At 42.1% G+C, this 11,341-nt stretch overlaps 1 protein-coding gene across 1 annotated transcript in view; it reads right to left on the bottom strand.

The window, feature by feature from the left end:
• The window catches only part of LOC111957408 (gasdermin-E-like), a 39,284-nt gene extending 30,160 nt beyond the window's left edge, over window positions 1-9,124 (bottom strand). Inside the window, exons 1-6 of the mRNA XM_070436941.1 lie at window positions 8,920-9,124; window positions 7,515-7,635; window positions 7,212-7,337; window positions 6,843-6,970; window positions 136-307; window positions 4-28 (exon numbers count right to left, since the gene is read on the bottom strand). Of these exons, the coding sequence (XP_070293042.1) occupies window positions 4-28; window positions 136-307; window positions 6,843-6,970; window positions 7,212-7,337; window positions 7,515-7,629 (566 nt within the window). The 5' untranslated portion in view covers window positions 7,630-7,635; window positions 8,920-9,124. The remainder of the gene's footprint in view (window positions 1-3; window positions 29-135; window positions 308-6,842; window positions 6,971-7,211; window positions 7,338-7,514; window positions 7,636-8,919) is intronic.
• Between the last annotated feature and the right edge of the window lie 2,217 nt (window positions 9,125-11,341).

The raw sequence follows: 11,341 nt of genomic DNA, 5'->3' as shown, positions 1-11,341 counted from the left end.
TACACAGAGAGACCCTCATCTGTCATTCCTGAAGAAATAAATATGCACACATAAAACCACAGTAGTGAACCTAGTTTCCCAGGAACTGATCAAATAATAACTGGAGAATCCTGTGTAAACTGCTCTCTATCTCACCGTCCATGGCACTGACAATGAGGTGGACAGCACTGAGAAGAGAGGATCTGATCTCGTCCTCATCCTTCCCAACACATTGGTCTACAAGATCCAGTATGGCCTGGACTGTTTCCCTCTCAGACTCTTCCAGATCACTCAGGTCAGGAGTCTCACCATCACACATCTGATCCAGCTGTGACAAGACAGAGAGACAGAGAGAATATATTTAAGACTAGAGTATGTTACAGATTTTCTGGTTGATATATTAACCCCCTAGAGTTTTTTGATCCACTGGTGCGTCAATCTAAGTTACATAACAAAAAAATCCCCATCAAAATCTGTTAAAGCTAGAGATATGTGGTAGCTTCTGAACGGTTTGACCCATAAAACTACTCTATGGAAAAGGGAGACTCCCAGGAAGGTGTTCTCTGTTTTGCTCTACGACCCCCACAGGTGTCAGGAGACTAGTCTGAAGTCGGTACTGTCGATGTGTCAACTACTGATTGGTAGCATCCGAACGTTTGGGATACAAAGGGGACCCAACTGTAGAAAGGGGAGAGATTCTCACCAACACGATGGTGTTCTCTGTTTTGCTCTACGACCACAAGTGTCACGGGACTCGTCTGAAGGTAAATATTACTGGAATAAAAAAACAAATGGAAGTATGAAGGTAGTTTTGTGCCTACCCCCTATATATTTATTTATTTATTTTATTTTTTGCTCTATTTCTGCACACACTTCATCAGTCTGTTCTATTTTCTTGAGGTTTTTTATATCGCCTAGATTTAGGACAACTCAAAACCTTATTTCTTATGTTTATTTTGCAGTACTTTTTAACATTTATGAAATTTTTAATACCTATAGGGGTCCTAAAATTTTAAATCAAAGTGATCCATAGTATGACCATCTTAAAACAACCCCCACCCCCACCCACCCCCACCTCCCCGAAAACGTCTTAGACTCAGAAGAATATATTTATTCCTGCCATTAGGTGTGCGTGTGTGTTTTGTCCCTGTTTCTGTACATGCCCAAAAAGTTGGTCCCGTTCCGAAATGGATCCGTGACTTTTCCACAGGACCCAATATGCATAAATTACCCATTCCAAATGGACCCGAGGACAGTCAGACCCGTTACAAAAAAGGCTTGTGGAAAAACAGACCTAAACAGACCCACYCCGGTTCGGATCCGAGAGACCCATTCAGGTCTGAGAGCAGAAAGAGCGAGAGAAATAAACCTCCGACTTGGCGCAGCTAAGTGTCATCAATAAACGAGCGATATTAGCCAAATGGTCCACATTTACATATCCTTAAAAATGGTCCTATAGTAGTAGTCCTAAAGTAGTAGTCCTATAGTAGTAGCCCTATAGTAGCCCTATCATAGCCCTATAGTAATCCTATAGTAGTAGCCCTATAGTAGCCCTAACTAAGTAGTCTATATTATCCGCTATAGTAGTAGCCCTATAGTAGTAGTCCTATATTATCCCTATAGTAGTAGCCCTATAGTAGTAGTCCTAAAGTAGTAGTCCTATAGTAGTAGTCCTATAGTAGTAGTCCTATAGTAGTAGTCCTATAGTAGTAGTCCTATAGTAGCAGCCCTATAGTAGTAGCCCTATAGTAACGCTATAGTAGTAGCCCTATAGTAGTAGCCCTATAGTAGTAGTCCTAAAGTAGTGGTCCTATAGTAGTAGCCCTACAGAAGCCCTATAGTAGTAGTCCTATAGTAGCCTATGTAGCACCCTATAGTAGTAGTCCTATAGTATGCCCTATAGTAGTAGCCATATAGTAGTAGCCCTATAGTAGCCATCCTATTGTAGTAGCCCTATAGTAGTAGTCCCTATAGTAGCCTATAGTAGTAGCCCTATAGTAGTCCTAATAGTAGTAGCCTCTATAGTAGCCCTATAGTAGCCCTATAGTAGTAGTCCTAAAGTAGTAGTCCAATAGTAGTAGCCCTATAGTAGCCCTATAGTAGTAGCCCTATAGTAGCCATCCTATAGTAGTAGCCCTATAGTAACGCTATAGTAGTAGCCCTATAGTAGTAGCCCTATAGTAGTAGCCCTATAGTAGCCCTATCATAGCCCTATAGTAATCCTATAGTAGTAGCCCTATAGTAGTAGCCCTATACTAGTAGTCCTATATTATCCCTATAGTAGTAGCCCTATAGTAGTAGTCCTATATTATCCCTATAGTAGTAGCCCTATAGTAGTAGCCATCCTATAGTAACTATAGTAGTAGCCCTATAGTAGTAGTCCTAAAGTAGTAGTCCAATAGTAGTAGCCCTATAGTAGCCCTATAGTAGTAGCCCTATAGTAGCCATCCTATAGTAGTAGCCCTATAGTAACGCTATAGTAGTAGCCTATAGTAGTAGCCTAATAGTAGTAGCCCTATAGTAGCCCTATCATAGCCTCATATAGTAATCCTATAGTAGTAGCCCTATAGTAGTAGTCCTAATATTTAATGCCCTATAGTAGTTAGCCGCCTATAGTAGCCATCCTATAGTAACTATAGTAGTAGCCCTATAGTAGTAGCCCCATGGTAGCAGTCCTATGGTAGTAGCCCTATACTAGTAGTCATATAGTAGCAGTCCTATGGTAGTAGCCCAACAGTTCCTCAGGTAATCCGGTCCAGCCCGCCGTCTCCAGTGTGGCTGCGGTGGTGCTGAAGCCTGGCTGGGACCTAGAGGAGCATAAGGAGGATGGGTTGGAGTTACGCCATTCGTTACAGCAGTGTGAACGCTTATGTAATTCAGAGATGCTGAAAAAGTTACCCCCTCAAATGGAACATTTGCATAATGATCAAACTAAGGATCTTATCCTATTGATAAATCGTTTTCTCAATGTGTTTCAGGACGTTCCAAGTCGCACGTCCATCTTGGAACATAACGTGGATTTGGGGAACGCTGCTCTTATACGTCAGTATCCGTACCTGGTTAATGCTAAGAAAAGGGAGGTAATGAAAAGTGAGGTAGTTTATTTATTACAGAATGACATGGCAAAACCKAGTAACAGCTCTTGGAGTTCCCCGTGTATTCTTGTTCCTAAGCCTGACGGTACGMCCCGCTTATGTACGGACTATCGTCGTGTAAATGCAGTTACAAAGTCAGATTATTTTCCTCTACCTCACTTAGATGACTGCATTGATAGAATTGGCTCTGCTGCTTGCGTAAGTAAATTAGATTTGCTAAAAGGTTATTGGCAGGTGCCTCTGACCTCTCGAGCTTCTGACTTATCGGCTTTCGTTACGTCTGATAACTTCGTACAATACACTGTGATGCCCTTTGGAATGTGTAATGCACCTGCTACTTTTCAGCGGCTAGTTAACATTGTGTTCGCGGATGTGCCAAACTGTACTGCTTACCTAGACGATGTGGTGATTCATTCGTCTACTTGGTCTGATCATTTCGCCACCTTAAATGGTGTTTCAGCGGTTGGAGAATGCTTCTTTAACCCTCAATTTGGCCAAGTGTGAGTTTGGGAAGGCTACTGTGACTTACTTGGGGAAACAAGTGGGACGAGGTCAAGTGCGCCCAGTAACTGGTAAAGTGGAAGCAATTGTTGCTTTTCCTGCTCCCATGACTCGCCGCCAGTTGCGCAGATTCCTGGGGATGGTAGGGTACTATCATACATTCTGTAAGAATTTCTCGAAGGTAGTAGCTCCCCTTACATCTCTGCTTAGTCCCAAGGTACCATTTAAGTGGTCCCAGGACTGTAACTATGCTTTTGAGTCCGCTAAAGCGCTACTTTGTAGTGCCCCAGTGCTTGCCGCCCCCAACTTTGACAAACCTTTTAAGTTGGAGGTAGACGCTAGTATAGTGGGGGTGCGTGCGGTTCTCTTGCAGGAAGATTAAGAGGAAGTGGATCGGCCCGTCAGTTTCTTCTCCCGTAAYTTCAACTCGTGTCAGTCAAGGTAGTAGTAGTCCAACATTGAACAAGAGACGCTGGCTTTATTGCTAGCCTTACAGTTCTTTGAAGTATATGTGGGCTCCAGTGCCTTGCCTGTACTGGTCTTCACGGACCATAATCCCTTAGTGTTTTTTGAAGCAAATGTACAATCAGAACTGCCGCCTTATGCGGTGGGCTCTGATTGTACAGGGGTACAATGTACAGATAAAGTATGTGAAAGGTTCTGCGAATGTGGTTGCCAACGCTCTATCACGGGTTTAGTAACTGGGGATGCGTTGGTTTTTGTTATTGAAAACTGTATGTTTGCATGTTTTGTGGTGGGCGTGTTACGCTCCCCAGTTCCTGTGTTGTYGTTTTGTTTGTATGTGTGTGTTTCAGGATGGCTTGCTAAGAAAAAAGGATGGCTTCCTGAATTTCCCCAAGCAGCTGATTGGTCGGCCCCATTGATGATTGGAGAGCTGACCCCGCCCCCTCGTCAGGATACAGCTGTATCCCATTACAGACTCCTTCTCCAGCTATATAAGCCAATGTTCCTTTACAGAGAGAAGAGCTGAAGGTTATAGCATATGTTGGTTGTTTCTCAGGAAGCGATTTGGTATGTACTATGTTAGTTGTTGCTGATGGTTCTGTGATTGTAGCTGAGGGTGATATCCTGTGTTGGTTGTTTCTTAGAAAGAGCTTATTGTTATATCCTGTATTGGTTGTTGCTCAGAGTTTCTTTGATATCTTTTGTTGGTTGTTGCTCAAATAGTTTGTGTATAGTATTTTGTAGCCGGTCCTGCAAAGGTATGTGTATGCCAAAAGGACTTTGTGATTAGTAATTATTCTGATTTTGTTCCTGGGGGGAAGGTGCTTAGGCAAGAGGCCTGCAGGCATACATAACCTGTAGTATTTACTGTCTATGCACACTAGGTAAGACCTGGGCGGACCATCCTGTGTATTTTGGTTAGTGCATCAGGTGGTGCTAGTTGGGGAAGTTGTGGGTAAGCAGGTAAGGTAGATATTTACTTGCTTTGGTTCCGTGCAGCCCCTCTTCCCCAAATTTACCGTGTGAAGGAATAAATTCCAAGTAAACGGTCAATTCTCTGCCTTTTGTCATCCTTACTCGCACCTACAGTCCCATACCACTTTCACTCCACGGGAAGTTGAGTTGTGGCAGGGTGTTGCGTTCCCTCTTCCTAGAGGCGTATGTAACATCCTGTAGTAGTCCTCTATTAGCCCTATCATAGCCCTATAGTAGCAGTCCTATGGTAGTAGACTACTATAAGACTACTACAGGGTTACTCTAGGACTACTACCTTAGGACTACTACTATAGGATGGCTACTACTATAGGGCTACTATACGACTACTACTATAGGGCTACTATACGACTACTACTATAGGGCGGCTACTATACGACTACTACTATAGGACTACTACTATAAAGTTAATATAAGACTACTACTACAGGGTTACTCTAGGGCTACTACTACTCTAGGGCTGCTACTGTGGGGCGTCTACTATAGGGCTAGTAATCCTATAGTATTAGTCCTATACGACAAGCGGATCGCCATCGGACCCCGGCTCCCCGGTATCGTCTTGTGCAGAAGGTNCTACTATAGGGCTAGTAATCCTATAGTATTAGTCCTATACGACAAGCGGATCGCCATCGGACCCCGGCTCCCCGGTATCGTCTTGTGCAGAAGGTATGGCTCWCCACCCGGGATCTGCCCCTCCGGGTGGAGTCTCGCAAACTGTCCCCCRGGTTTATCGTCCCTTTCCCCATCTCCAAGGTCATTAGCCCCTCTGCTGTTAGTCTTCTGTTGCACGTACACTTCGTATACACCCCACCTTTCATGTGTCCCGTATCAAGCCCGTGTCTCACAGTCCCTTGTCTTCCATTTCCAAGCCCTCCCCGGGTCGTCGATGGCCATCCGGCATACACGGTGAGACGCCTCCTGAGGGTTCGACCACGGGCAGGGGTTTCCAGTACCTGGTTGACTGGGAGGGTTATGGCCCGGAGGAGAGGTGCTGGGACCCCGCTAGAGACATCCTCGCCGACTTCTACCGCTGGCACCCCGGTCAGCCAGGTATGCGCCCAGGTAGGATGCCAGGTGGCGCCCCTAGAGGGTGGGTGTACTGTCACACCCTGATCTGTTTCACCTGTCTTTGTGCTTGTCTCCAACCCCCTCCAGGTGTCGCCCGTCTTCCCCATTATCCTGTGTACTTATACCTGTGTTCTCTGTTTCTGTTGCCAGTTCGTCTTGTTTGTCAAGCTTACCAGTGTTTGTCCTGTCAGCGCCTGTCTTTTCCCAGCCTCTATTTCTCGCCCTCCTGGTTTGATTCTTACCTGTCCTGAGCCTGCCTACCGTCCTGTACCTTTGCCTCTGTTGCTGAAATAAACATTGTTACTTCAACTCAGTCTGCATCTGGGTCTTACCTTATCCTGATCATACTCTTTTTCCTCTAACATTCACTTACTTAATTGAAAAAGGCCTCAATCTAACAGTAAACAGTAGCCTAGACAGAGGCTCCTTTTACTCGCGCTCTCTCTCTCTCTCTCTCTCCCTCTCCTCAGCAGCGGGGGCACGTGAGGTGAGTGGCCGGAATCAGTTTCAGTTGGACATAAGCTATACATTTTATTGAGTTGCAATTGGCTGAAACCGATAACAAGAGGACGGGTCCAATCAGGTCCATTTGGTAAATCAATTGTAATTGCACATACCAAGACCCGTGGCAATTAGATCAGACCCGACCCAGAGCCGAGACAAAAGTCATAATTTAGGACCCCGGACCCACCTGGGTTGGATTTCGGATCTGTTGGACCCGTGAAGAGCTCTACCACTCACCACACTCTCCAGCACACTGACTGCCTCTCTGTCCTCCATGGTTGTCTTGAGGAGCTGGAGCAGAGAGGAACGTTTGGCAACCGGCAGAGCTGACAGCAGCTGGAAATGACCACTCAGTTTCTCCAGTTCTGTCAACACACAAACACAGACCATTTTGTCAAAGTGTCATATTTTTATGTAACAAATAATGTATTTGTATATTCCAAGTGTGGAAACATTAATCAAAGAGAACGATTTAAATATGACACATTCCATTCAGTAGACTACAAGTTGACCAGACGTTCCATTCAGTAGACTACATTACAAGTTGACTAGTGGGTCCATTCAGTAGACTTGACTACATGTTGACCACTAGACAGGAGACATTACCTTTGTTCAGATTTAGGTGGCTGTTGGCAGCAAAGTCACCTCTCAGGTCCATAATTCCATCCCCTTCAATCTCATCCTTTGACCAAACCTTTTCAAAGCCCCCATTGTTGCAAATGAGGCACAGCTCTGTGGACAAGAGCAGACAACAGTCATAACCAGTCACACACAGACAGATACAGTGGCTGTACTAAATAGTGGATATACTAAATACAGTGYSGAACATAGACACTGGCTGTGTACTTTATCATGGTACTTWACCATGCAGCTATACCTGGGACATTCATAAACCATACACTTCCTCACCAAACTGTCCATTGCATTTGACGTAGAGTTCAATRAGACTGTAGGCCATGACAGTATTTGCAGGAATACCCAGTGACACATCACTATCTGTCTGAGTACTGCCGCTCTGCTTCATAGAGGCCTGTGGAAAACATTTAAAATTAGTCAGAGACGTTTGGTGCACAGATGACCCAGATTCTAACCCAGACAGTCATCTATTCTACACCATTTCATTTTCAGGAAGTGGTTCTAATGATAAAAACACGATTTGCTGCATTTTGAGAAGTGTAACTTGCTCATTTATTTGGGGATTTCACCTAATTTGAACAGTCTCATAAAGAGCATAGGTCCAACTTCGTTAAAAAAAACATGTTTTCCATCTCAAGAGGTATTTTTTTTATGATTATAGTAAGTGCCTATTAAGTAACAAGGTTGACCATATCAGGGTTGACCATTTTAAATCAGCCATAAATATCCTTGTGACAGGGGGAATGGAAGCCTGTTATCTATGGATAACAGGTCTGAAGTGTTACGRTCGACCCACTRWGTTTTCCACCACAAAACACCAGAAAATTTACTAAAAGAGTATAACTATTTTACCTGCTTTTACACCATGATTTGACTATTAGATGTTCAATATTTCTTRAGAAAACAGTTTCACCATATTAAAACAAGAGTTCAGTTCACGTAACAGGGTTGACCGTAAAAATATGAACAGATGTAAATAAATACAAATCTTCAGAAATGACTTTGTCAAAACAACAAGAGAACTAGGGCTTTTACAATGATGGTGAAAAGGTGGAGAAATGTTGGGATAAGTGGGTTAAARATTTTCCAGAAGTCACAGTCAAAATGCTGAATTGTGGCATTTTAGAAAGTCTTTATTCAAATAAAAAATTGTAACTGAAAATATCAAAGTGTACTCTGAGGTATTACGACTACTGAAAGAACATCTGTGAGTATTACATACTGAACAGACATCTGTGACTATTACGACTACTGAACAAACATCTGTGAGTATTACACTACTGAACAGACATCTGTGATATACCACTACTGAACAGACATCTGTGACTATTACCACTACTGAACAGACATCTGTGAGTATTACCACTACTGAACAGACATCTGTGAGTATTACACTACTGAACAGACATCTGTGATATTACCACTACTGAACAGACATCTGTGATATTACACTACTGAACAGACATCTGTGAGTATTACCACTACTGAACAGACATCTGTGGAATCTGTCAATATGGTCCTGACATTGACTTTATCTATGAAGGCCTAGCTATCATAAAGTGAGATTATTGAGATAAAAATCTATTTTAGAACAGAGATTATTAATTCTGAGTTACCAGTAAAATATGAGGAAAATATCATTCACTTCAGTAGAACACTTGGTAATATTTCCTCCTACCTTCCGGCTCAGGACACACAGACGCTCACGTTGGCTGCTGCATTGCCACGCTTCCGGACATTGTTTGTGACCGGACAAGGTAGTGACGTCATAATCCTCTCCGTCAAGACGCCTAACACTGCTCTGGGATTCACACGGGTCTGCTTGATCACAGGATGGGACATGTCCAGAACTCTGCAGGAGGGACACATTTTAGGTCATATTTCATAGAAATCTGGAAACACTGGAAAGCTACTTTAAAAGTAAAAAAATGGATGTACCAATCACAGARTGTCCCTTTAAACTAAGKTAGTAGTGAAAACAGTGAGGAGGTAGTTCAAGTTTAAGGAAGTTGCTAAACCAGTACAGTTCCACTTCTTTGTTGTCTGAAAGCACCTCAACCTGAAAATGTCCTTTTTACACAAAAGATACCTGCCTGATGTCATTGCAACCAGTTTTGCCCGCTGCTCTTGGGTCTTGGACTCCTTGGGAAGGTGAACTGTATGATGTATTATGACTGTATTATGACTGTAATGACTGTAATGACTGTATTATGACTGCAATGACTGTATTATGACTAAATATGACTGTTATGACTGTATTATAACTATGTTGACTGTATTCTGACTGTATTAGACTGTATATGACTGTATTATGGCTGTATTATGACTGTATTAGACTGTATATGACTGTATTATGGCTGTATTATGACTGTATTAGACTGTATTAGACTGTATTATGGCTGTATTATGACTGTATATAACTGTATTATGATGTATTATGACTGTATTATGACTATATTAAGACTTATGACTGTATATGACTATTGGGACTATATTATGACTGTATTATGACTGTATATGACTGTATTATGACGTATTATGACTGTGTTATGACTGTATTATGATGTTATATGACTGTATTATGACATTATGACTGTGTTATAACTGTATTATGACGCAGTATGACTATTAGTGTATTTTGACTAGTATGACTGTATATAACTGTTATTATGACTGTATATGACTGGCAATTACTGTATTATGACTGTATTGTGACTGTATTATGACTGTACTGTGACTGTATTGTGACTGTATTGTGACTGTATTGTGACTGTATTATGACTGTATTGTGACTGTATTATGATGTATTGTTACTGTTTTGTGACTGTATTATGATGTATTGTGACTGTATTGTGACTGTACGGTGACTGTATTATGATGTATTGTTACTGTTTTGTGACTGTATTGTGACTGTATTGTGACTGTACTGTGACTGTATTATGATGTATTGTTACTGTTTTGTGACTGTATTGTGACTGCTATTGTTGACTGACTATATTATGACTGTATTAGACGTTTTCTCTTTTTGAGCTTTTAGTCATGAAATCTATAGCCTACTCAATCACTTCTTATAGCTACTGTTTACAGGCCTCCTGGGCCATATACAGCGTTTCTCACTGAGTTCCCTGAATTCCTATCGGACCTTGTAGTCATAGCAGATAATATTCAAATTTTTGATGACTTTTCTGGGTCAAGCCAAACCTTGACCCAGAAAATATAAAAAACTATCGGCCTATATCGATTCTTCCATTCCTTCAAAAAAAATGAAAAAGCTTGTCGCGCAGCAACTCACTGCCTTCCTGAGGACAAACAATGTATACGAAATGCTTCAGTCTGGTTTTAGACCCCATCATAGCACTGAGACTGCACTTGTGAAGGTGGTAAATGACCTTTTAATGCTCTGCATTTGTCCTCGTGCTCCTAGACCTTAGTGCTGCTTTTGATACCATCGATCACCACATTCTTTTGGTAAGATTGGAAAGCCCTAATTGGTCTACACGGACATGTTCTGGCCTGGTTTAGATCTTATCTGTCGGAAAGATATCAGTTTGTGTCTGTGGATGGTTTGTCCTCTGACAAATCAACTGTAAATTTCAGTGTTCCTCAAGGTTCCGTTTAAGGACCACTATTGTTTTCACTATATTTCACTATATATTTTACCTCTTGGGGATGTAATTCGAAAACATAATGTTAACTTTCACTGCTATGCGGATGACACACAGCTGTACATTTCGATTAAACATGGTGAAGCCCCAAAATTGCCCTCGCTTGAAGCCTGCGTTTCAAACATAAGGAAGTGGATGGCTGCAAATGTTCTACTTTTAAACTCGGAAAAAACAGAGATGCTTGTTCTAGGTCCCAAGAAACAAAGAGCTCTTCTGTTGAATCTGACAATTAATCTTGATGGTAGTACAGTCGTCTCTAATAAACTGTGAAGGGCCTTGCTTACTCTGGACCCTGATCTCTCTTTGACAAACATATCAAGACTGTTCAAGGGACAGCTTTTTTCCATCTACGTAACATTGCAAATATCAACATTTTCTGTCCAAAAATGATGCAGAACAAATTACCCCTCTTGCTTTGTCACTTCTAAGCGCGGT

This window comes from Salvelinus sp. IW2-2015, linkage group LG4p (genome assembly GCF_002910315.2).
Source record: "Salvelinus sp. IW2-2015 linkage group LG4p, ASM291031v2, whole genome shotgun sequence".
NCBI classification, from domain to species: Eukaryota; Metazoa; Chordata; class Actinopteri; order Salmoniformes; family Salmonidae; genus Salvelinus; species Salvelinus sp. IW2-2015.
The sequence above is the reverse complement of the archived record's forward strand: the minus strand, read 5'-3'. Positions and strand labels throughout refer to the sequence as shown.